Genomic DNA, 27,981 nt, shown 5'->3' on the forward strand with positions numbered 1-27,981 from the left:
TAATAGTTGCGCAGTCTTTACAGTTTTATTTCAATGTAGAAATTATCTATTCATTTAATTTTATATTTGGACAGATTTGTTACGTGACCGCATTAATGACAGTTTCTTAAGGGTCAATATTATGATATCTGCATCTCCTGCGCTCCATCAAGCCACTCTTATAATAGCAGTCATCACTCAAAATAATGCACGACTCTATTATCTGTATAGCATGTGTGTAAGACTCTAATACACTTATGAAGTAATAATTTTATGACAAATATTTCAGTGAGTAAAACTGGCTGTGTCTATAGAAGGCTGTTATGGACTTCCGAGCAGGTTTAAGCTAACGGACCTGTTGCTATGACAGCAGCTCCAGGATGAGCTTCGAAGAACCAAATGATCCAAGATCACGCCAAATCGTCAACATTCAAATCCAGCTAACTGAGTTAGCGACGTACGAAGAACGGGCCCCTGGTCTATTGATTTATTATAGGCTTTTTATTATATAAATTAATAGACTTATGCGAATACTTATGCAGTCTCTCTGAAAACTAAACCGATGACAAATGTTGCCTAGAAAATGTAAAACAAAATTCCAAGTAATTCCACTATAATTCCAATTTGCAACAGCCTATTTATCTATTAAAACAACAATGGTTGAGTAAGTGCATTCATCACAAACAAAATATAGTTGCGATCTCATGATAGAAGGGATAGAGGTTTCCCCAATAACTGCTGTACACAAAGCAGCGATCCACTCATAAATGTTGCTTTGTCAGACATTACATAGATGGTCCTCACTGCAGAACACAAGATCCCAGGGGGTGAGGTTGGATCCAGATCGAATTCCTTTCACCTTATCCATCTCCACCCCCTAGAATTGGAACCAACCCCTGGGCCTGGATCTTTGTTCTGCAGTGAGGGGCTTCTGACATTACATGCAATATTAAATTAAAATGGCATCCAAACTTTTCTGAAGACAGTTGGTTTCCAACAGAAATACAGTGATATAAATAAAACACCGAGTTTAGATTTTGGAATGTGCAGTGTTCATGTCTTTTCAACAAAGCCAAGGCATTTTGGAAAATCTATTTGTGGCAGTCAGTTTTGATATTGTGGCAGGTTGCCACAAATAAATCAATGTATAATAACCACTGGACCATTGTAGTGATGTATAATCGTAATGTACACTTTAGCACAGGGATAGGCAACTCCGGTCCTGGAGGGCCACTATCCTGCAGAGTTTAGCTTCAGCCCTCATAAAAACTCACCTGCATGTATCTATCTAGTAATCCCGAAAACAGTGATTGCCTTGTTCAGGTGTGTTTAATTAAGGTTGGAGCTAAACTCTGCAGGACAGTGGCCCTCCAGGACCGAAGTTGCCTATCCCTGCTTAGCATGAGCTCTTGTTTTTATCACTTTCAGTTTAGTAATTTTAATTTCTTTAAGCAGTCAGCAATTATACATTTTTAATTTTTAATATAGTATATATATTTCTTTGATTTACCACCCAATTAACAGGGTTTTTGTAGAGTTGAAAAATTGTTTTATACCTCACCTCATAGCCTAGATTGGTTCCCTCTCAGACAGACTCTAGTGCTCCACAACCCATCCTTCCAGCAGTGGGTGCGACCCAGTCCATCGCTCCCTCTCAGGCTGCTAACTTCATGAATGACGCTATAGAGAAAGCCCGCAAGGCAGCTGAGCTGCAGGCCAAAATCCAGTCCACACTGGCTATGAAACCTGGAATTCTGGGAGCTTTGGGAAACACAGGGCCACATAACCTGGTAGCCCTGGCTAACCTGCACGCCATGGGCATTGCACCACCGTGAGTATTTTATACATCTAAAATTAACAATTCTTAGAATGAGCATGTAGACATTCTTGGCAGCCCTGACGATGAATATTGGGAACAATTATGTTTTCTAGGATTTTTTTTTTTTTTTTTTTGATGTTTAGGATGAATGTATTGCTAAAAAGAATTAATGTTAAAGGTTTTCTTATATTTGCTTACAGTAAAGTGGAACCACGTGAGGTCACAAAGCCAACACCCCTAATTTTGGATGAGCTTGGACGAACTGTTGATGCCAGTGGGAAAGAAGTTGAACTCACTCATCGTATGCCCACTCTAAAAGGTACCATGTGCTGCCACAGAAATATGAATCTCTCACTTTTCTTTATTACTAATGTTTTTTTTTTCTCTCTCTATAGCCAACATCAGAGCAGTGAAAAGGGAGCAGTTTCGGCAGCAGTTAAAGGAAAAGCCCAGTGATGACCTGGAATCCACGTCTTACTTTGACACACGTGTGTCCATCAACTCTGCACAGAGAGCCAAGAGAGGGTTTAGGTTCCATGAACAGGGACGCTTTGAAAAGATCGCACAGCGCATACGCACAAAGGTGGCTAACAGCATGCTTCTTTTTATTTTTTACTCTAAAATCAATAGATTCAAATTAAATAAAGCAATTACAAGTGAGAAACAATATTATCTTCTGTTATCAGGCTCAGTTGGAGAAATTACAGATGGAGATTGCTCAGGCTGCTAAGAAGACTGGCATACAGGCCTCCACTAAACTGGCTCTTATTGCCCCCAAAAAGGAATTGGGAGAGGGGGAGATTCCTCACATAGAGTGGTGGGACTCCTACATTCTGCCTTCCCACATAGAATTGTAAGAGTTAACAGCTTTCAACTTTTAAATGTCAATAGACAACTAAAAATCATGGAAGACCAATTGTATTAGAAATAATGGTGGGCCGCTATCGGCGTTAACGTGCTGCATTAACGCGAGACTCTTATCGGGCGATAAAAAAAATATATCACCGTTAATCTATTCTCAAAGTTGGGTTTGGAGCTGGGTCTATACTAAGCAAGCTATGATGACTTTCACCTTGATATTTTATATAACCGACTGCCTGAGGCCAGCCTAAAAAGATGCTCAGGACAGTTGACGGGCCACTGCTGCGCATCGTCACGAAAGCTAATCTTTTTCACATGTTTTTAAGCCTTACCGCTTGTCGATTTAAACATTAAAGCATCCAAACACAAGACACTGAAAAGCTGAACAGAGTAGCACGTGCTGTGTTAGGTGCGCACGAGAGAGCCGTGTATCACGGACAGCGACACTGAACCGAGCTCTCTTCTGCGAAGTTCTCCTCAAAGTCCCTCCTGCACCTGAACCTGAACGAACAAATACAAATCGCAGTTTGAACAAACAAAAAGATGTGAAAGAGCACGATTTAATACTCGTGGTGTTCAGGGTTCACACAGACAAAGGCATCTCGAGACGCTAAAAATAAACACTTGAACTCAAAACACTTGAACATCGAATTTGCTTATTTTTGCTCTAGTCCCGACAAATACATTCAAAATATGTCAAAATATCCACCTTGGAAATTATGCTCGAAAAAACTCAGTTATTTCTTAAGTGAAAGTAAACCGTTGAGGAAAAAAATGGGATGTGTATTAAATTTTTAATGCGTTCATCGTCTCTTAAAGTGACTGCGCCTAATTGAGCTACAGGCTGCTGTAATGTTACTCCAAGAAAATGAAAGAAAGAAAATCACTCACGACTCTTGACTACTTTGTAGTTTTAACGATCAAACCAAAAATTATTCAGACACCAGATATATGTTTTTATATATATAGCAAAACTGTAATGTGAGAAATGTTGAAGGTGTCTGAATAATTGTAGGTTTGATTGTATATTTCATTTTTACTTTGAAGACTATCCAGTGCTTTTTTAAATTTTAATTAGTTAGTTTCTGTACCTTGACACCTACAAACTTGAAAAAAACTTACTTAAACATTGTCTAAATAGCACAAATAAATAAAAATAAACGAACATACAAATTAAACAATTTCAAATAGGGCCCACTGGTACAACCTTCACCGGGTCCCCGCTGACCCCAGCTACGGCCCTGCTCATGCAGCACAGACTCGATGTGCTTTCACACAGGACACTGTTCTCTACTCGGTACATAAACGATCGCTGCACTGCTGAAGACGCAACGCTCCTGGAACGCAACTGGAATCCGTTAACATGGGTGCATGGCTGCACTGCAGACGGAGTATGTGTGAAACAGGCGTACGGTTGTTTGCACCTTGTGCCATGTGGAATTAGTTTACAGCTTTTTCAAGCAGTTTGTGATGCATTTTGAAAACAGGAGATGTACATTTCTAATGCACCATCTAGCTTGATAAACCCCTTCTCGGAGACTTACTGTTTGTCAATTTTATTTGGATAACACACATATTCTGAATGACGTCGGCAGAATTCGAATGAGCCATTTTAATCTAGATTAATTTCAAGATCACAGTGAGATTAATCTAGATTAAAAAAATTAATCTATGCCCACCTCTAATTAGAAATAAATGTTTTTAGATTAAATGGTTGAGCCAAGGGTAAATCTGGCAGTCATGTCATTCATTTTGATAATTCATAATAGAATTTAGTGAAATTGGTCTCATTACATTTCTTCTGTTCAGATCTGCACATATAAATTTTGATGAGGTGGAAATGCATGGAGTCACCAACCTAGTTGAACACCCAATTCAGATGGCCCCTCCAGGTATTGAGGAATACATGCACACATCAAAACCTTCTACAAGCATAAACTGGTTGGATTTTAAAAGATTTATCTAACCTTTTCTGTTTCTATTTCTGTCTCTCTCTCTCTCTCTTTGTCTTTATTTTTTCTAAGTGGATACAGATAAGCCGGTGACTCTGGGTGTGTATCTGACCAAGAAGGAGCAGAAGAAGTTGAGGAGACAAACTCGCAGAGAAGCCCAGAAAGAGTTGCAGGAAAAGGTCCGATTGGGTCTTATGCCCCCACCTGAACCTAAAGGTACATTACCAGCTAGGCACTGGTCACAAAGGAGGTTTAAAATGCTTTTACTGTTATCGTACCAGTTGAGGGTTTGGGCACACCTACTCATTCGTTATTACAGTTGTTTTTCAGCTTTAGATAATTCACATCATAACTTAAAATGTATATATATATACACACACACACACACACACATATATACACATGTATGTTTTTTTTTCAGTTTAGGAGCTTGATTATAGCTTTGTGCTCGAACTATCTTATGTTCCTGTTTGTGTGCAGTGCGAATCTCTAATTTGATGAGGGTTTTGGGCACGGAAGCTGTGCAGGACCCCACTAAAGTGGAAGCTCATGTTAGAGCACAAATGGCAAAGAGGCAGAAGTGAGTAATTTCCAATTTTCTAGTTCTTTAGTTTATTTATAATGCACATTTAAAACTAAGTGCTGTACAACAATGATCAAAGAAAAAAAAATACATTTACACAACTTCAGTTTGCAATGTCTACAGAAAACAAGTGAATTTTCAAAAGATTAAAAAAAAAATGATAAAGATGGAGCAGCTCTTAGTGGAGCTGAATGGTGAACTGGCTTCCAGTCCGGAAACAGCATGCTGTATTCACAACTAGCCTGCAGGTGTAGTTTCTAGCTGAAGGAGATCCCAGCCCATCTGCCACGTTTCCTCCTATGTTTCCTTTGTGTTGGTTCGAGAGGCCAATGTCATATACAGCCCCATATATCCGATAGCATGGATATGCACGGTTCAAAGTTAAACTGTTGCATCAACTTTGCTGGGCACGAAAATCGGACTAAATCTCATATGAAAACTTGCTGCGTTGCATATCTTGGAGACAGGTTCTTTACAGAACACAATGCTGCAGACAACAGGTAGCCAAATGGCTGTTTTTCCATGTTAATGGATTAAATATTTTTACGCAGCTTTTTAAAAATGCCGGGTAGCTGGAGTTTCATTTGCGTTTGGTCAGTCAGTGTACACTTACATTACTGATAGATCCTTTAGAATGGTTTTAGACTCTACTGTGAAGTAGGAGCCAATTGATTTACCCCAAACAGAATTCCTAGAATTTATGTTCCTAGTTTCTACACTAGTGTGTGTATGTATCGATAGTGCTATGTATCGTCACAGAGATTTTACATTCCGAGTATCTATACAGGTGGCCCTGTATCGATACTCTGACTTATGCAGCAGTGGACCACACTTAATTTGAATACAAGAAGAATGTTTAAAATGGAGTAGAGAAGTGTGAGGTTTCAAAAATAATGAAGCAGTAACTAGGTTTAACCTGACCGCAGAGGAACACAACTGGGTTGCCTATTATAAAGGGACGTAATTCCTGAAACAGAGTTTCCCACTTGGGCAATATGGAAATATCTGCTGAGTGTGCTACTTATCTCTGGCAACCATGTGCACGTGCTCTCTCTCTCTTTCTCTCCACTGTGGATAAACCCTCTTGCTTTCTGAAAACACCAGTTATGCCGCGTTTCCACCGAAATTACCCAAAACATTTGTACAAGGAATTTTAACCCCCCAGACCTTTTGCTTTCTGCGTTTCCACCGCGGTCTAATGTACCGGGAAGATTAGGCAAATAGACCAGTGACGCAGATCTGCGCGCATTTCTCAATACAAATTATGCTGATTTTGGACTTGCATCCTCTGTAGTTCAGACTTTGCACATTCGACTCGGGAGTGTGAGGTCCGCGATGACTCATATCCGGTAAATATGCAAACAGCAGCATGCTTGATAACATCAGTCAGCTTGCCTTGACTAGTGCAATTTTGACATTATGGTTGTTATTATTAAAATGAAAACAGGCCTATCTATCAACAAACTCCATCTGTATAAATAATGATATTAGAATAATGTTTTACTTTATAACATACAAAATATGAAATGTTGGAAAAATGCAATAAATATGATTATTTAAATATGATATTAAACCACCAGTAGGTGGTGGCAAGTCACTGTCTTAATGAGTGAATCATTGATTCAACAGATTCGTTCAAACGGCTGATTCATTCAACAAATAAAGCAAGTAACCGGCTCACTGAATCATTGACTCGTTTAAAAATGAATAATTTTGTAATGAAAGATTGTGTGTTGCTTGGGGATGCGTTACGATTCTGCTGTGGCTTTGCTTATAGTTATTTTTGTTTGAAATGAAGTAAAAATGATCCACAATGTCTCTAAATGGTAAGTCAGTTAACATTACTTGTTTATTTAACTGAAGATGTATAAAATCAATATCACTTTTGCAATTGAGTGAAGTGCACAATTAAAAAAAATCAACATTACAAAATATATTAAAGAACATGAAATTCCCAGCATTAACTTTGCTAGGTCAAAGATTTCCATGGACAGCAAATTGGTAGTCAGAGTTTACAATGATAGTGACATTTTTTTCTGCATCTTTCTTTAAAAGTTAAATGATGTCTCAACATCCAGTGATTAAAGGCTGCATTCCCCTCATAGACGGTATAAAAACAGGTTCCCCTCCATTGTCCATTATCTTGTTGCTGATTTCTTCTGAGCGTGATTCTGACATCCCTCCCACTCTCTGCTGGAAAAACTAAAAGAATCACAAATCTATAGTGGCAGGTTTATTAGGAAAAAATATAAACGTTAAAAAAAAGAAACTTAGGAGAATCAGTGCATTTTGAACGAGTCATTTACAATGAAACAAAATATTATATAAATTTGCCTTTTTTATTTTCATTTTAACATATAGATAAATTGAATACATACCTTTTTTTGTTAGTCAAGGTTTAGTCGACTAAAAGTCTTTTAGTATTTAGTCACACAAAAAAATGTCTCAGAAAAACAGACTTAAGTTACAAATGTTTTTAAAACTGTTTTGGTTGCCTTGTGTCTCATGTTTCTGTTCAAATCCGAAATAAAATAAATACACTTATAATAAAAAATAGACCTACTTTACTGTGGGCCTAAAATACAACCTATTTACAGTATAGGCTGATCTCTTGGTAAATAACAAATAAGATTTAAAAAGGCTTTAACAAGGCTCAACAATTAACAGTTCTGCTGTTGTTACTACAGCTGCTGAAACTTCCACTTTAGGAATGAATTAATCAAGTTCAAAGGCAAGATTTGCAACAGAAAGCAAAATCCAAACCACTGAGGGTTATTTAAAGTAAAAGTAAAAAAAAAAAAACTTTAACCAGGGCAGTATTGCAGTTATCTCTCCAGACTTCCAGCACTTCTTTCTAATGTAACACTTGATCTGTTGCGGCGGCCACTTGAGGTCTCCAGTTAAACTAAAGTCCCGCTCTGCAAATGCTTTGGAAGCTGGCATTGCCAGAAGGTCTAATGCCAGGGGTTTGAGCAGTGGATACATGGTGGAGCTTTGAGAAGACCAGAAATCCATGCCAGATTCTTCTGGGTTTGCATGGGACAGGGATTCTTTGAATTGTTTAACAACTTGTCTGATGGAGGCCTTGGAGGTCTCTGTCGTCATTATCATTGTCAATCAGGGTCTCTGCTGACACACTAGTGTCAACAAAACAAGCAGATGCAGCAAGAGGAGACATGTTGGCGACAAGCTGAAGGGTATAGACCAAACATGGGGTCCTCTCCAAGGTTCCATATCTGATCTCTTATTTCCATTAAATCCTACAATAACTATTAATCAATACAATAGCACTTTATCACTACAAATAAAACATATTTATTTCAGTTTCTTTTTAGATTCAATATTAAATCTATTACAGTGAACAAGCTTTCTATAATAAAAAAACACCATTCACAGACTGACCTTTCGTCTGCCTCTTCTTCATCACTATCCTTGGAATCGTTCTCATTAGAACTGATGTCCTCTTCTTCAACCCGAAATGCAGAAACCATGTTGCTTGCATTATCCGTTATTATGATGATGATGATTTTTTTTCCTTTGGGATACCCAATTCTTCTGTGCTTTCCTCCACAAGAGTGACAATAGAATAAGCAGTATGTGGGTGAACAATTTGCTTTAGGTTTAGTAGTATGTGTTTAGCTTTACTGTCCTGAACATTGAAATAGCAAGCACTGACAGCCAGGAAGTTGGCTGTGAGCCCCTTTTTAGTCCATATGTCAATGCCAATGGTTACTTTACGGACCATAATCTGTCTGTTTTTGAATGACCTTTTCAGCTTGGTACATTTGGTCCACTAGATTTGTAATTTTGGTCTTTTTTGGCACAGTCAGTCTTTTATTTTCTCCATCATGTTGATTAATTCCTCATCTTCTACTGTCCATAGAGGGTGGGCTGTCTGAGCTACCCTAGCTATAGCCTCCTCTTTAATGCGTTGTTCCTGGGAGTCTGGCTTGTACTTGATGTAAGAAAAGAATGCACCTGACATAGATGGTCTCTCCTCTTTCCTGGCTGGTTGCTTGACCACATCTGGAATCTATTTTAAGAATAGATACAATTCATTTAGCCTAATGTTATGGGATATGCATAGTGGCACTTCGTATAAGTTGATATTCTAAGTTGATAACCTGCTGTTTCAAACATTAAGTAAAAAAAAAAAAAAAAAAATCCAGATAGGCCTATTTTATGACTCACTGTTATTACATTTGTGATTGAATCTCCATTAGGCTACGGTGTTCATTACATTTGCATTTAAGCCTAACTATTGGAGATGTTCCGATACCCTTTTTCTCTTCCCGATTCCGATACCTGATACAGAGTACAGAGTACTGATCCGATACCTGGGTGTGTATCTGTATATACAGCAGTATATACTACTAGCCCTGTGTAAATTGCTAGAATTATTTTATGGTGTACTTCAGACTGATCCCTCAATAAAACATGAACAAATACATGGTGAACTACTGTATTCATTACAGTATTTTTATTATCTGACATGAATTTGACAGTATTATATATTTTCTTAAGCGAAAAAGAACTTCAAATGCAGCCAAAAATCTAATGCCGCAAACTAAAAAATGTATTTTAGTTTTACAATATAACTGTATAAAAAACTGCAACAAATAAGTCTAAGAATATAAAAAATGATATATTAATCAGATAATCTCTTTACAACAAAACAAGTAAAAAACAACCGTCTACGCATAATTATTATTATTAATAGAGACGTATTATTATTACTACATAGAGACATGGCTAAATCTACTAATATATATATATATATATATATATATATATATATATATATATATATATATATATATATATATATTTGTCTAATATATTGTCAATTTACTTATTGTCAATGTTAAACCAAACATTTATTTTAATGGGCTACCATGAAGATATTTGAGTGTCTGTGTTTATGATATGACAGTTTTCTCAAATGAAACGGTAAATTCTCATGAAGTGACGGTTTATGCGTTCGTGTCCTCATAAAGTGACACACAGCAGAGACTAAAAAACAGCTAGCTCCCGCGCATCTGCGCCCGTCACCCACAAAGATGTAGAATTTGCAGGAGTAATATTTAAATAGTATTTTGCAGTTTAATATTCACAAACACTAGTATATATTCGGCTACTGTCTGGAGCCCTGCGCTTTGACTAACACGGAAGCGACTGAACGCAGTTGCGGGTACTGAATATACTTGGGAGTCGGTAACTACCGGTACTACAGAGACATACTGCTAACCACTGATCTATAATATAGAAGCGGCTTCACTGTCTGTTGGCAGTTTAGAAAGCGATGAGCGATCCAGTCATATATAGATCAGTGCTGCTAACGCGTTTTCATTTCTTCTTCGCTGCTGTAAACGGGTTGCTTTTGGCAACACAGCACAACTTCCATGCATTCTGAACAGCGAAGAAGAACCGTGCAGTGGTTAGGCAAAGCTAGCGGTCATAACTAGGTCTTGTTTAAGAAAATGGTATCGGATCGGTATATGGGTTCATGTATTCGCCGATGCCAGAATTTGTTGTGGTATCGGAGATATTTTCGATACTAGTATCGGAATCGGAACAACTCTACTAACTATTAATTTTGATTATGAAAAGTATCAGTAAGAACATATATTGGAACTTGACTGCACATCACATTTTTTTTACTTTATTGATATTGCTTTTAATCGTAATGCAAAGACCGGTCATCGGGACGTAAGCTGTCATGTACAATAAAAGAGCCTGCGCAGTAACAGGAAATATAATTTAACACAAAAAGCCTGCCTAGACGGTGGACTTGAGTTAAGAATTTTTTTTTCTGCGTGTGGATGAATACTTTTTCTATGCACACACTATTTCATTTCTTGATAACGGACCGCTGCTAACTATAACACATCGTTGCCATGAAAAACAGAGCATTGCCACGGACACACAGGATTCTAACCGTAGAACGGAGCGCACTATTTTCTTTAGTGGAAGCAATACAGTCCTTTTTAAATCATAATTTTGTGTCAAATTATTGATTTATTTGGTAGGTAGCAATGTAATAAGCGGGATCCGCTTCATCGGGGTCCTAATCAGCCTGTTGGGGTTGTATTAGCTATAACAACATTACATAAGCTATAACAACCTTACAGCTCTACTTTATCCCTTACATAATTTAATATAAAAACTTTTTTATAATAAACTTTTTTTAAATAGCCAACTCAGAGTTTTTATTACAAAAAAATGTTAATGAACAAACATGCATTTACAGCACCCCCACTTTCTGTGCCCGTGATTTAAAGACCCACACATGCATGTGGCAAAATAAGTTAGTTAACATAAAATACATATAACCGTCTTAATGTGCCAAAACACCATAGCCAACTGGTTGATTTACAGCATAGATGCCTATAATCAGCATTAGCTTATGAGACGTTAATTTACCTGAATGTGTGGGTGGTTAGCATTTAGATGTTGTTTTAAGGTTGGTGGTGTTTTTCCCCGAAATTCTTTGTCCGCAGTGTTTCCCGTCAGTTATGATGATACATTGACTTTGTCAGTATCATTGTACCTAAAATGCGACCAAATATCGAGCCTCTTCCTTAGACCTAGCATGTCGTCGTCACTCATGTTCGCTTCGGGTGTTGCGTGTTCAGTTTCGTGTTGCAGTATGAGACCTGTAACTTTAGCAACAGCATGAAGCCGCAAACTCGTAACAGCTGATGAAAAGCTGAGACGATTGTAGACGATTGTTTTTTTTGTTTCTTTTTATTTTCAACAATAATGCGTTAATTTAGTCTTAGTCAGCATTTTTGGACAGTGGTGCAGTCTTGTCATCCTCTCGTCTTAGTAATGAGAAAAAAAGGTAGTTGACGAACATATTTCATCTTATCTCATCTGAAGAAATTAACACTATTCTGAGGGGCCTTTTTTTACCCGGAACTTCATTTGGAAACACACAGAGTACCAGTCCAAAGTCCCTAGTTCCTGGGTAAAGTTCCTGCGGTGGAAACGTGGCTTTAGATTGCAGCTTAGCAATCTCCACTTCAATATTCTTTACTCAGTTGGGCTGCATGATAAATTGCTTGTGATATTTAACGCGCATCTTGTCAGTAAAGCCGGTTCTGTAATTTGTGGTAAATCTCCATCACATGCATGCTTTCACATGGAGCAGCATTAAGTATACAGAGCCGTTGTTCCCTGACAAGCTGCATAAACTACAATCATATTGTAATGATATTTCAACTCCATACTCATCGGGAAGAAGGAGGCGGGAACTGGCGCACAATCAAAACATAATTTTAATAATTTAAAAATAAATACAAAACAGCGCACCAGCCCCTCGCGGACGACTGGTGCGCGCAAATAAAAAGCAAACATAAAATAATTTCCCAGGCCTGGTCCTCTCTCGTCCTTCACGGTCGTCGCTCCAGTTTTATATCCTTCCATCTCCTACGTGGGACTCGATACTGGCGGTGGGGCGCAGGTGCAGCTCATCTTCAATCACTACACCTGGCCTCACTCCTCGTTCCCACGCCTCTCGGCCCCGCCCCACTCACCACATACCCCCCGGCCTGCGAGTCCCGAGACTGCGCTCCACTCCCCCCCCCCCCCCCCCCCCCCCCCCCCCCCCCCGCTCACAGGGACCTGCGGGAACCTGGGGGTAGGACAGACGAGGCGAGAGAAAAGGAGATGGCGGACGGCACGACACTATAGTCCATATATGTGACGTGGTGCTCCATCATGCTGGAAGATGCATGGATCATCACCAATTTGCTCATGGATAGTTCAAAGAAGTCACTTCTTCGGGACTTTTTGATACTATTCTTTATTCCTGTGTTTTTGAGCAGAATTATGAGAGAGCCATGGGAACGAACGTTCACTTTTCCTAACAATCGATTTTAGATCAGAAGGGAGCTTCAGAGAAAATAACTTCACCAGTCTCCTGCTGTCCAATCCTTTTACTACTTGCAGAATTTCAGTCTGTCCTTGATGTTTTTCTTGGAGATAAGTGGCTTCTTTGCTTTTCTTCTTAACACCAAGCCCTTGTCCAAAAGTTTTTGCCTCACAGTTGCGCAGATGCTCTCACATCAACCTGCTTACATTCCTGAGCAAGCTCTGCACTGGTGGTGACTTGATTCCTGGCATTTGCTGGACACTCCTGTAGACTTGACCTCTTTCCTTGAAGATTTTGATGATCCAGTAAATGGTTCTTTTAGGTGCAATATTCTTTGTAGCCATGCGATGATGTTCTGCACATGTTTCTTTGGAGGTAACCATTGCTAACAAGAACAAAAAGATTGGAAGCATTTCTTCCCTTATTTTATTGCGATCAGTCTGCTCTTAAAATCTGATTAGTATGATAGTGATTTCACCTGACTATAGTACTCATTCACACTTTCACATGTACTGCTGATATGATTAGTCAATTAATGTTAATGTCAATGAAGCTTTTTATTTTTATACTCAGAAATAATGTACAATACTGGTGAATACAATTAGTTGTTTATAAACATGAAAAACATACATTCCACTTCCCCTCACTCCACGACAAATTATTTAGATTTAAAGGTGTTAAGAACAGTAATAAAATAAATCTTAAAATAAAATGTTTTATAGTAGCATACATCATCAATAACATTATAAATGACAAGCCTTAACCCCTTACTAGTAACCCCCCTTTTTTGGCATGGAGACCGAAATTACATACCCAAAATAAAAAGGTTTCTGCTCATGATTCTTTCTGACTAGATACATAATCCACCTTTGTTCACAAAGCTGACACTTTAAAGTTTACTGTTCAGGAATCAGAATCACTCAGGACTGTTATGATAATAGAGATATATAAGCTCAAACATAAAAACAAAAATAAAAATATTAAAAACATATGTTTTAAATGTATTTTAAAAAATGTTGATGTAGGAAATGAGTTTGAAAACACAGTGTAGCTAAGGCCACAAGTCTTCCAAGACTTCATAAAAAATTTCATAATCGAATCTGTAAAACTGTGAATTTTATGAAATATTTTCTAAGGCCATGTCATGTGTGTTTTTAGAGAAGGCTAATCAGATTGATTTATGGCCCTTGTCATCTCTGTAAGATCTCACATGTAAACACTGATGTGTGTTTTATATGTGTGTTTGGCTGTGAAAACTGCCCGTTTCATGATTGTATTGTTCTCACCAAACGAGTCTTTCACACCTCCGCCAGGTATGACACATTATCCGCATTATTCTTTTATCATTATTCTTTTGTTTTTATTCCACCTTTATTAGCCTTGATTGTGGTTTTTCAGGCTTTACAAAGCAACAAAGCAGCGATCTCACTTCAGTCTCTCTTTGCATTTAGCCCTTATTTATCAAAAGTCTTACTATAAAAATACAACAAAACATTTTCTTACGACCTTACGTGAATTATTGAGACAAAAATGCATTATGAAGAAGAAAAGCACCTGCTATTAGTAGCATTGGTGCTAACGTTAGCATCAAGCTACATCTGACAATTTATGAAATTATTAGTACACTTTTACTCAAAACTCACTTTAAACCCCGATCGAGTGTTTATAATAACTTCCTTTAGCGATCAGGGGTGGAATTTGGTCGTTTACTGTTGTAAAAATATGTTATTTGTAGCCTTTTTCCATCGCTGCACAAGTTAGCATTTCCGATGTACATTTTCGATTTTTTTTATAAAAACGCCCCAGATCTCAAGAAATTCTCATACCAAGCTTTACTATCGTAATCGCGGGTTTATTATTCGGATATTTTGTGTGTACAGAGGTGTTTCAGTGTTGTTTTGGCCAGATAACTACCAGGAAGTGTGCAGGAAGCATGTGACACGATGGGGCGGTGTCCAGATATGAAACTCTAAGATGGACGTTTGAAAGACCCAATCAGAGTCTGAGTCACACACCGCACGAGCTGTGACCACTGCACGCATACACAGATCGCTGGGAGAGGCTGTTTATCATCTGATCGCGTAAATCCGTGGAAAATGAATAGAAATGACGATTCTGTCTGAAGAAATATGAAGTAAACATCAGTAAATATATCCATATATCTCCGCAGATATGCATCTTTTGTCTATAAATCCTTATTGACGCTGTTCAGTGAGTCTATGTGAACACAAATAAACCGCTCTTGACGTGATTGAATATGAGTGAGTTGTGAATTTCTATTCAAAATGTGGCATAATACGGATTTATTATTTTGCACTCCTGACATAAATCACTAAATATCTGTCACTGCAACAATGTTTTATCAAAATATTGGTCAAATATCGAAGCTTGAGTCTTTAAACTTTCCATTGATGCACAGTTTGTCCAGATGAAGTAAGACAGTGATGTTTAATGTGCTGTGAAAGTGAAACAATAATAAACTGGGGCCGTCAGCGATGTTTGCATGCAAAGGGGTTAAAGGTGCTGTAGGGAACTTAAAAAAATATATTTTTTTACATATTTATTAAACCTGTCATTATGTCCTGACAGTAGAATATGAGACAGATAATCTGTGAAAAAAATCAAGCTCCTCTGGCTCCTCCCAGTGGTCCTATTGCCATTTGCAGAAACTCCATCGCTCCCGGTAAAAAATAACCAATCAGAGCTGTGGTCCGTAACTTTGTTTGTGTTCAAAATGTAGAAAAATGTATATAATAAGTGAGTACACCATGAATCCATTTTCCAATCCGTGTTTTTGGCTTGTCCTGAATCACTAGGGTGCACCTATAATAAGTGTTTATATTCGGACTATTTTAGATTGCTTCGGGGATACCGCAGCGGAGTAACCCAGTACCTTTGTGATTCTTCATAGACATAAACAGAGAGAAGTAGTTCCGGCTACGATGTTCTTCCGCAAGACGCAAGCAGTTCTGTTTATTAACCGCTAGAGCGTCAAAAGTTCCCTACCGCAGCTTTAAAAAATTTTTAAGGAAAATTGAAACTATGGACCAGTGAACTTGGGCTTATTTACCTCGTTTCATATACTGTTATTCAGCATGAATCCAAATATAAGTGTTTCATTTGCTTGATGTTAACTGCAAAATGTAAGATGCTTTTCATTTCAGACTATTAAAAAAGTGACTCATTTAGGAAAAAGGAGTAACCCTTTCAAAGAATATTTTATTTGTTTGCTTGAATGTATTGTGTTTTTAGAGCCCATGAGGAGGCAAATGCAGCACGCAAACTCACAGCAGAACAAAGGAAAGAGAAGAAGGTGAAGAAACTTAAGGAGGATTTGAGTCATGGGGTTCACATTGCTGTTTACAGGTACAAAACATGATAAATCCACTCAACATTACATTATCTAATATGCTGATTTGCTGCTCAAGGAACATTTCTGATAATCAATGGTAAAAACTTTTTTATTTTTTTGTGTGGAAACAATACCACTCAAACATTTGTAACACTCAAACAAGAGTTTTTTTTAAAAGAAATTTAAATTGTTTTTACTAGGGTCTCTCCACATCCAATTACGTTTTTTCCCCCCTCATCTCATTTGTAAACTTTTAATAGCATTGTTCTTACTGATTGCACAATTTGTTTATCTGTTTTGCCTTCAGAATCCGAAATCTGCATAATCCAGCCAAGAAGTTTAAGGTGGAGGCCAATGCAAACCAATTGTACCTCACTGGCACTGTTGTCCTTCACAGAGACGTCAACATTGTAGTAGTAGAGGGAGGTGTGTGAAAGTGATTAGAGAATCTCTATAGATGATTCTCTTCACATATGGTTATTATTATTATTATTCTCAGGATTTTTATTCATCTATTAATTGACTTACTCCCTGAAGGCCCCAAAGCACAGAAGAAATTTAAACGACTGATGTTAAATAGAATCAAATGGGATGAGCCGAATTCCAAGAGAGATGGTAAGGGAATTTAAGAGTGATAGAAGATCTTTTTTAAGCTATGATTTATAGCTGACATTTGATATTCTGTGTTTCTTTTAGTGCCTCAAGATTCAGATGATGAGAGTTCCAGAAAGAATAATAAATGCACATTGGTTTGGGAGGTAAATGCATATCAGATATATTCTTATGTATACCAATGAAACTTTTACCATAAATTTTGTAGTTTGTCTTCATGACTCACCATTGTGATACAACTATTTTATTTTTGTCACCTTTGCATGGCTTTTATTGATATGCAATGTTTCTTCTTAGAGGCTTTGTGTTCTTCAATCCATACTTTTTTTCTCTCTCTCAGGGTACAGCCAAGGAACGTAGTTATGGGGAGGTAAAGTTTAAACAGTGTCCAACAGAAAGTATGGCTAGGGAACATTTTAAGAAGCATGGCACCGAGCACTACTGGGACTTGGCTCTGAGTCAGAGTGTTCTGGAGACAACTGATGACTGAGAAACTGACAAAGCTCAGTCGAAAAAGAACAAAGAAACCATGGAGCCTTTGGCATGTGCACCTTGCACGTTTTTTTTTTTTTTAAACCTTTTTTTTTTAATCCATTTTTTTTTTTTTGAGAGAGAGTGTGAAGGAAATGGAATTAGAATGTCAGAGAGAAACCGGTATATGTAAATATAGTTTGAGTGTGTAAGAGAAGGATTGTTTTCGTACCTGCAATACAAGTGTGCGAGGCTTAAGAACAAGAGCTGGTGTAATGAATAGGATATTAAACCTTATGTGTACTGCAGAACTTTACCATGCTGGAAGCTTGAATAAGAGTGAACTCTGGTTTTGTATCTCTTGTAACAGTTTTGTAATGTAGGCTGTGCGGTCTTTGATCTTGTCTTATTTCTACTTTGGATTCATCTTGTTTGAGTCTTGCATCTTGTTCTCTCTACATTTTGATGCAGTCTTTTCAGTAAATGAGCTTCACTCCAGAAACTTAACTAAAAAATTAATTGACACTGTAATTTGTTACTGAATGCACAAACAAGAGCATTGTTTTCTGTATGATAGAAAACTGGTGATTCTAGTATGGCTAAAATAAAGAATGGAGAAATTCATGAAACAAAAGTTCACTGAGTTCAACTTTAGTCTAGGGTGTGTAGATCAATAAGCACATCATATTCTAGTTGGGGATCTGAACTAGTTTAATCTTCTTAATCACTTTTGATTTATTAAAAAAAAATTTGCTACAGCATACAACAGCCAAACGCTTAGGCAGCAACCCTTCTTCAATAAATCATTCACATAAAGGCTTGCTGCCGAAACGTTTTAAGTCCCTTTTTTTTTTTTCTCCAAATTTCATGTCATGGATCAAATACAAAAAGTACAACTAACTGGATGCCAATGTTTAAAGCAAGGGGAAAGTAATTATCTTGCTTGCTTGTTGATACAGGCTTGGTTCATTTTATAATTCAGTATATTTTATGATTTTAAGTCCTCCAGTCAAATTCAGTGGTGGTACAATGATATTTGAACCATGCATTATTTGTGGAGTTGATTCAAAACTGATTCCTAATTTTGTTCTTGTAGTGCCCACATGACCACACATTTTTATATATCTCCCTAATTAAACATATCCATTTCAACTTCTCAGTTAAGACTTTAAAACTCAAAGCGGACAAGGGAAGTATCCTTTGGCACCCTTGATTCCTTGATTTTGTCTAAGGGAGCATGTATACCAATATGCATTCCTCAAGCTGCTCTAGCTATTAAAATGCAGATGGCTTGTAACAGCAGATGCCAGTTAACCTTAGTTAAGATATTTTCTTACATAGCCATAGTTAAACGTTATCATAGGAAAATATATTGGTGCTTACAATAGACTGTAAATTTATTAATAAGCGCCATACCAGATTCCAAGTGATCAAGGGTATTCCAGTTACTTGGGTTCCACCAGTTGTGGGCACAATGCTTACATCCAAATCCACAAGGATGTTACTGAGAGAAAGGCATACAACTTGGAAGCTGTACACCAAGTCCATAACCTGAAATGGGTGTGTTCTACCGAAACATCCAAAATGTTTATGTTGTGGCTACTCCAGAGCTAGTGTTGGAAATGGTGGTTGAGAAGAGCCTGATTCCAGTCATACATTTTACAGTAGTCTAAAAAATTTTTTAAGTCAGAATCATCAAAATGATATGAGACCATGGGGGTATCCCAGAAAGCAGGTTCTGTGACATACCAGGGCAAGTTTATGGAAAACCTTTGAGTCCAAAAGGGAAATAACTTTCAGTGTATTCAAATAGCCATAGAAACTTATGCTTTCAGCATAATCAGATCTGGACCAGGTTGTGCGTTCATGTGAACATATTCTGGGTTAACCCACCTTCTCTGTTTGGCCACTCAAACTACAGGTTAAAAAACAAGTGCTTAAGGGACCGTATTAACAAAACATTTATCTTACCACTAAGAGTTCTCCTAAATGGCAGTAAAAGTTTTCTCCCATTCATAAAGCATCTGAGACAAACCTTTACTAAGGAATAGAGGGAAGTCTAGTTTAGGATTGACCTTTTTGCTATGGATGATGTCAGCATACTCATTAACTATGTACACAGTGATGGGTTGATAGTCTCTGTCAGAGATTTATGTTCCCACATTCAAATAAAGATTATAAAATGAGGGACATGTGTCAATATTTAAACAAGTAAATGTTCAGCTTTTTGTCAGCCTCCTCAAAAACAATTAGTGGATATGCATATAAACAATTTTAATTACTGGAGTAAAACAATCATGGCTGATGGAAATACATGCAAATGTAAAAAAAATGGACATAAGAAAAGCTGTTACTTATTGCTCAACTAGTGAGTGGAAGCAATATATACAAATATAAATCAAAGGAAATTTTGGAATTAGGGTAACCTCCAAAAGCAAAGGTCATACCTTTTTAAAAGGTCATTATCGTCAAATGTTTCTAAACTGTTGATGTTCAGAGGCAGATTGCTAACAACAACCATTTTAGTAATAGTTTGTGGCTTGGTCTTCATGACTTAGGAGTTCTCTTCACTACTCCTAACCTTTCACAGAAATAGGTGCATCTCCCAAACAGTTTTTTGAGGCAGTTGTAGCCACTAGTTTATGGAGCCAAAAGAGTATCAATAAAGATAAATGCACACACTACATTCACATATGCACACATAGGATTCATACATGCACACACATAATTCATAAATACACACACAGGATACACAAATGCGCACAAAATTTACAAATGCACACACAAAATGTAAAAAGCACAGAAGATTCACAAATGCTTACAAAATTCAGAAATGCACACACAATTCAGAAATGCAAACAACATTTACAAATGCACAGGACAAGATTCAGAAATGTATTTCTGATGCACACACACATATATCTTGATTTAAAAACTGCTTGCGGTCTGTGAACTGCACTGCATTTGTGTGTGAATTTTGAGACTCCTCTGACTTGGCTTGACACACAAATGCCTTTTTTTAAACAGGGAATGATCTGCAACCAATCAGATATCTCCCTTGTTTGAGCCAATCACAAGAATGCACCCCACGTGGGGGATTGTTTACTTGTAAGCCAATCAGCGAACGACTCACTTTCCTCAATCAGCGAACGACTCACTTTCCTCAGCGAACGATTCACTTTCCTCAATCAGCGAACGACTCACTTTCCTCAGCGAACAATTCACTTTCCTCACGCAGCGAACGACTCACTTTCCTCAGCGAACGACTCACTTACCTCACGCAGCCGGCGACTCACTTTGCGCAGCCGGACACCCACTTTGCGCAGCAGGAGACTCACTTTCCGCAGCCAGAGAGTCACTTTCCTCTCACAGCGAACGACTCACTTTCCTCACGCAGCGAACGACTCCCTTTTCTCACGAGTCACGCAGCGAGCGACTCACTTTCCTCAGCGAATGATTCACTTTCCTCACCCAGTGAAGTTGAGCGAACGATTCCCTTTCCTCACACAGCGGCGACTCACTTTGCGCAGCCGGAGAGTCACTTTCCTCTCTCAGCGGACCACTGACTCTTTCTTCATGTAGGGACCAAATATTATAATTAAAGTGACTTCTATATTGCATCAAAAAGAATATTTAGATATACTTAAAATATTCAAAAAGGTATAATTTTGTTTTTTCTTTCATTAAAATATTTCAATAAAATGAAATAATTGCCTATTGCAAATTTATGAATCCATGGTTAACTTTTTTTCTGCAGTCACAGTCTGGGCTATATGTATTGAGACATTTTTAAATTTATATTTTGTAAAAAACAAAAATAAACCTGAATTGTAATCTAAACATCTGTATTTCCATACAATTTCATAAATAGGTTGTGTGAACGCGTTCATGTGATTGGATTATAAGTAAACAACCACGTGGAGTGCGTTCTTGTGATTGGCTAAAAGAAGGGAGACATCTGATTGGTTGCTGATCATTCAATGCATTTGTGTGTCAAGCCAAGTCAGAGGAGTCTCAAAATTCACACACAAATGCAGTGAAGTTCACAGACCGCAAGCAGTTTGTAAATCAAGATATTGTGTGTGCATCAGAAATACATTTCTGAATCTTGTTCTGTGCATTTGTGAATCTTGAGTGCATTTGTAAATGTTGTTTGCATTTCTGAATTATGTGTGTATTTCTGAATTTTGTGTGCATTTCTGAATTTTGTATGCATTTGTGAATCTTCTGTGCTTTTTAAATTTTGTGTGTAAATTTGTAAATTGTGTGCACATTTGTGTATCCTGTGTGTGTATTTATGAATCATGTGTGTGCATGTATGAATCCTGTGTGTGCATATGTAAATGTAGTGTGTGCATTTATCTTTATTGAGACTCTTTTGGCTCCATACTAGTTCTACTAAGTGTCTTCATGGTAAAAACAAGACATTTGCAACAGGATGGCAAATTCATTGAGTCACCATGGAAATGGACACTAATAAGTATCTTTTTTCTTTCATTTAAAGGGGTCATATGATGTTGCTAAAAGAACATTAGCTATTTTGTGTATTTGGTATAATGAAATGCGTTTTTGCGATTTGATTTTGAAAAAAAAAAAAAAAACATTTTCCACATACTGTTATTAATTATTATTTATTGTTATTATTATGTAATTATTGATTCTCCTCTATGCCCCGCCTTTTGTGAAACATGTTTATTTTTACAAAGCTCATCGCTCATTGAAAAGTGAAGTATGCTCTGATTGGCCAGCTATCCAGTGCATTGTGATTAGCTGAATACCTCAAGCGTGTAATGGAAATGTTATGCCCCTTACTAAACTGATGAGAGAGCTCTGTGCATGAACTTTGTTCCAATTTACATGGTCCCTACGCAGTGTTAATTGCTCCCTACTGCCTGAGCAGTGGAAATCTGTTGAAGTTTATTTCACTTTGGACCATTTAATCATGGATTTGCACTGCGCAACGTCTTCACACATGGTGTGACATCATATACCTCTGCATATAAATACAATTTAAAGATTCATGTCTTGCACACTTCAGTTCACTTTAAATGGAAAATATATGTTCACTTCCAACTGGAATCATGTCCGAATATTCTGTGATGACCATTTCGCAGGGCATTTATGTTCATATAGAACAAAGTCTGAATTGACAAGAGAAACATACAAATTATGCTTTTTTACGTGTTGCATTGCATCGCGCTGCGTAAACATAAAACCATGTCTGCATTTGTGATCAGACAAACAACAAACAATACTGTCTAATAAAACTTGTGTTTGAATCATCAGTAGCAACTCCTTTAAATATGTAAACATACTTACAAACTGTGTGTGAGAACAAGTCGGCATTGTAGTCTTCTCTCCCAGGATCAGAAATACAGTCCTCCATAAAATGCACTCCACACATCTGAATATTTTATCTGTTCTTGAGCAGTGTTGACAATACAACTTAACAACTGATTTTCTATGTCCTCATTTGAAAGACCAAACAAAGTACAAAGTAACACACAGTGTCTCCACAACATGAAGGTGGCAGCAACAGCAAGAATACAAGTTGCACCTTCTGTCTTTGCATGAACATTTGGACAGCGTTATGCAAATCTTCCCACATCTTGATGTTGACGTGGGTGCGTGTTTGAATTGGGCCATTTAGGAGGGTGTGGTTGACTCTAAGCTTTTATAAATAATATCTCTTTGGATTAGAGACTTTAGACTTTGCAACTTTACAGCTCTTCTTTATGTACCAAGAGCTTGTAACTCTCCAAAGAGAAAAATAAAAGTTGAAATCACCACATATGACTCCTTTAATGACAAGTTGTATTCTTTACAATCCACAATTTGTATGTCTCCCTTTTCAGACACACCAATACATGTCTTGCATCAGGTGTGTTAGATAAGGGAGAAATGCAAAAAACGGGGCTACGTGTCCTCGATGACTGACTTGAGAACCACTGCTTTAGGCATATCACCACCTAATTAGTGGTTGTGCATTCATTTATATTGTCAAGTGTTTTTCTTCTTAGCTGTGCTTAACCCTCACTTGATAGGGAGGCACCAGCCATGAACATTAATCTGGGTTTCACCCAATAACCAGGCCTCTTTGTCATTTTTTATTTTGTCTTCACTTTTTGCAGCCCAGATATTTACAGGTGAAAAACCTTAAACCAGAAAACACCAACGATTTACTAAGTTGCACATTTTTTATAAAAAGAGACAAAGGGCTCAAAATTATTAATTATCAGCTTGACTCTAAACATGTGTATGTAAAGAGACAGATTTCTAAAATAATTGAGTTTGAATTCATCACAGATCTTAAATTACAATTTAAACTACAGGAGATAACGTGAATTACATAAGTAACCAAACACAATGAAATGCTCACCAATTGAATAGTTAAGCAGTGAGTTTAACCCATATAAATACTTACAATACATATTCACTCCCATTAAACTACAATCTACATTTTTTGCATTAAATATTTGTGATTTCCATTTTAGACAAATGTTATATTTGGACCATGCACACTCTTAAATCATGTCTTTGCAAACAACAAATTTAGTATACATTATCCCACACATCAGAACACATATCAAAATTAAATCACTAAATAAGTCAAACTGCACTAATATTGACCAACCACTATATACACAATACATTCCGTGAACTACCACATGAATATTTACAAAACACAGATACTACAGCGCACAAACACAAGTGTCTTCTCTCACCCACACCTCAACACCTCATCAGCGTGCAACAATCTACAAGTGACACAGCAACAAAGTCTGATTAACATGGTAATCTTAACCGGCTGTCTGTTCAGTCTTTTGAATTGGTACCAGAATTGGTACTAGATTCCGCACAGCTTCAGGAAAGTTTGATGAAATTGCAGCTTTCCTTTCTCGCACTACACTGGCGTTGTTGCCGGTTCTAGCGGACACATTGATAAGAAATGCGTGCGTCTTTTTCTACTCTAGTGCACACAGATGAGTGATAATTAATTCCACCTGATCGCTGATGAGAAGGGGCGTTTGCTGCGACACCTCCCACTCAACCTTTTTGTTCTTGGACGCAAAGGTTGCAGAACTTTAAAGCGAACTTACACTATGGAGACTTCTCCTCTACAGGCAAGAGGACCACAAGTCGTCTGACATCTCTGCACAATATCATTCCATTTGACCTCTTTGCCTGGTCACTAGAAACTGAGGACTGGGTCGTTGGCTTTTGATGCTGGACTGATTTGGTTTACTGATTTGCTCAAACTTTGAAGAGCTCTCTTAGAAACCCTAATGGCAGCTTCAGCAGCTCCATTTCGATGTGGCGAATCGGCAGGGAGCACTTTCCACGTCCAGCTTGTCCCATTTTTTACAGCATACTCCTCCAGGCTTATTGTATCTTGCCTAGGTATACAAGTTATCCAGAAAAGATATTGCACCAATAAAATTAGTCCCAGGGTCTGACCAAACCTTAAAGGGGTGGCCCCTGATAGCCACAAATATTTGGTAGGCCATAAGGAAGCTCTCTGTGGACATACTACTGGCAAGATCTATGTATATAGCCCGGCTTGCCATGCAGCAGAAGATGACCCCCCAGAGCTTCATGGACAATCTTTTTTTATGTCATCTCTCACCAGGTATGGTCCAAACAAGTCAACAGAAGTAAACTTGAACGGCGCAGCGGGTCTTGACCTTTCTACTGGTAGATCACCCATCACATGTTGGCATAATTTCGCTCTAGCCTTCCGGCAGTGGATGCACTGGTTCACAACTTTCTGGGCCAGCCTTCTACCTTGTATGACCCAAGCCTCCTGCCGCATCCTTAACAGAGTGCCAGCAACCCCTTCATGTCCTTTCTGATGACTTTGGCACGCCAATAAAGTCCCCAGCCAGGTTCTTTTGAAATACTGTATCCGGCATCCGCACAGTAACAGCCCACTAGCTTCATCCTTGTACACAACCAGTCAGTCTGTTGTGGTGCTGGGGAAAGTAACTCCTTCTTGCGCTGCTAGACACAGATCTTTGAAGGCATCCTGCCTCTCTGCCACAGTGACAATGCCAACCAACGGAACTGCCTCCCACTTTAACCTTCCCCTGGCTCTACCATGAAGAAACTTCTTTGCCGCTCTCCAGGCCAGCGCTAGTGACTTTATCAATTGTGCTAGGCTACGGAACAGTTTGATATCCAGCAGGCTTGTAACTGCAACCCCTGAAGGTAGCCAATGCAGATCCACTGGGGGCTCCTTCTTTGCTCCAGCCCGGGTAAGAGCAGCAACAAAAGCCTTCTTCTGGATACGTGTGAGGTTTTCTCTTGCTTCAACAGCAACATCCTTGACGGACTTCACTGGCCACTCATGGGAGACTTAAGAACTTAGGACCCAGCTGCCACTCTGTGCCTTCGTCCAACTCCCTGGGGCTTGCCCCTCTGGAAATAATATCTGCTATATTGAGTGGCACAGGAACCCACCACCAGTCTTGGACATTTGTGCTGCCTTGAATTTCCCCAATTCTATTAGCACAGCCTTGACAGCGCCCCCCTTATGGTCTAGAGGCGTCAGCCTGGCCTTGGATTCGACCCACCGTATGATCACGTCTTTTGGCATTTCCACCATAGATACAATGCAGCGCCGTATGAGCGTTCACTACCAGCAGACCTGAGTAAGAATGTGATACCGCGGAGCACGGAGGATGGGTCAGGAGGTGTTAAGGCTCTGATGAATCTCAATCAGCCAAGCTCAGCATAATCTTCAAGGAGGCAGATAGCGTCTTCCCAGAGGCCGTCGGACAAAGGTACGTCCCATGTATTTTCTAATGGACTATATTTGACTTTCGCCTCTTGAAAAGCTCTCCTTACCAAGATGGCTCCCTTCTTCTTGACAGGTGTTACAAGACCAAGGGGATCGTTCAGCCCAGAGACCTGATTTAGGAGCTCTCTACGGTTAAGTGGATTTGGCACCTGCGCCCTTACTTCATCTTTCAACAGGTTTTCCCCCAATCTCATTTTCTTTTTCTTTTTGGAGAAGTTCACAGCTACCATCAAGCGGAATTTGTTACTCTCTGGATCATAACCAAGATCCAGAGCTTTGTTGTTCTCTTCGGAGAGTTGGTTTGGAAGGACCATCACCGAGGGTTCTTTCCTCTCCAGGTCTCTGGGCCCTGGCCTCCCATTTTGGCCCGAGTAGACCCACAGCTTCATGTAAAATCCGCCAGCTTCCAGGATTTGCTCCACATTAGCGGTTATTTGCTTGAGCTTACTCAGGTCATTGTGTGAGGTCAGGATGTCATCTACATACGCATCTTGTTCCAACACACAACGCTCTTCTGCAAGGTGGTTGAACATTGGCAGAATCGCTGTCTTACGCATGGAAACTTGTGCGATGCACTCCGCTGGTTTGTCTCCAATATTAAACCTGATATTGCATATTCCTGAACGTCCTCCTCTTCAGAGTCTCTCCACAAGAACCGATGAAGTACCTCCTGGTCCTCAAGCAATACAGAATTATAATTTTTTTAATGTCCCCAAGTGCAGCAAAAACACTTTGCCGGAACCGTATGAAGACAACACGGATCTCATTGAGGACATCTGGACCCTTAATGAGTAGGTCATTCAGGCTCTGGCCCCTGAATTTCTGACTACTATTCCACACAAGGCAAACCGGCATGGTAACGGAGTGGGGGTTTGCCGCAATTAGGTGACACACGGGTTCAGTCCAGCTCACCAGTTCTTCTTTTGACAGCTTGACAGCAGTGTTCCGCTCAACCATGTCATGGACTTGTACTTTATAGGCTACGTTCCATTCTAGCTCTCTTGCCAACTGTTTTTCAGTCCTCAGGAATGTTGCTTCGACAGCCCTCCGATTGTTGGGCAGTGTTACCAGAACCTCCATCCAGGGGTACTTTGCATGCCAATGTGGCTTCTCACTGTGATGATCTCCAGATACGTATGTCAATCCACTCTTTATTTGCTCCAGCTCCCGCTCCTCAGAAATGGTAATCTCCTTCCCCCCAGGTTGACAATTTCCACATCTGCAGCCGCCACACCTGGGTTCACAGGCAGCCCCAATACTGTCCCATTTCCACCATTCCATGTAATCTCGGTTGACAGCACACGTAGTGGGTGAGTGGAGACGGTTGAACTGAGTCATTACAGATGATTTCCTTGTACTCCACAGATGCTGTGCGCATGGAGCATGCAAAATGTGTTCTGGAGCCATGAGCCGTGATTGTAACATCTTCCAAGAGATCTGGATGAGAACCACCCACCGTTATCCCAAGGGGACCATCCCAGAAAACAAGATCACCGATGGAATGCACCTTCTGAGGGACGAGTCGGCCTTCTTTATGACTGATGAGGAGCTTGATCTTAGTGGGACGGACCAGTTCGTGAAGGGGAACATCGGGAAATATTTTTTGCAGTCTCTTGGGTGGCACGTGCCGATTGACTTCTATGATGCTATCCAGCCCGTAACACACAAGCTGGTGG

General features: G+C 38.9%; 1 protein-coding gene across 1 annotated transcript in view; it reads left to right on the forward strand.

Moving 5' to 3' along the window:
• Positions 1-18,139, forward strand: part of prpf3 (PRP3 pre-mRNA processing factor 3 homolog (yeast)) — a 30,569-nt gene extending 12,430 nt beyond the window's left edge. The window contains exons 6-17 of the mRNA XM_052578149.1: positions 1,569-1,810; positions 1,999-2,117; positions 2,194-2,381; positions 2,485-2,651; positions 4,469-4,551; positions 4,684-4,827; positions 5,092-5,191; positions 16,323-16,436; positions 16,730-16,848; positions 16,960-17,037; positions 17,119-17,180; positions 17,375-18,139. Of these exons, the coding sequence (XP_052434109.1) occupies positions 1,569-1,810; positions 1,999-2,117; positions 2,194-2,381; positions 2,485-2,651; positions 4,469-4,551; positions 4,684-4,827; positions 5,092-5,191; positions 16,323-16,436; positions 16,730-16,848; positions 16,960-17,037; positions 17,119-17,180; positions 17,375-17,524 (1,566 nt within the window). The 3' untranslated portion in view covers positions 17,525-18,139. The remainder of the gene's footprint in view (positions 1-1,568; positions 1,811-1,998; positions 2,118-2,193; positions 2,382-2,484; positions 2,652-4,468; positions 4,552-4,683; positions 4,828-5,091; positions 5,192-16,322; positions 16,437-16,729; positions 16,849-16,959; positions 17,038-17,118; positions 17,181-17,374) is intronic.
• Positions 18,140-27,981: the final 9,842 nt, after the last annotated feature.

This window comes from Carassius gibelio, chromosome B16 (genome assembly GCF_023724105.1).
Source record: "Carassius gibelio isolate Cgi1373 ecotype wild population from Czech Republic chromosome B16, carGib1.2-hapl.c, whole genome shotgun sequence".
In the NCBI taxonomy this organism is placed as follows: Eukaryota; Metazoa; Chordata; class Actinopteri; order Cypriniformes; family Cyprinidae; genus Carassius; species Carassius gibelio.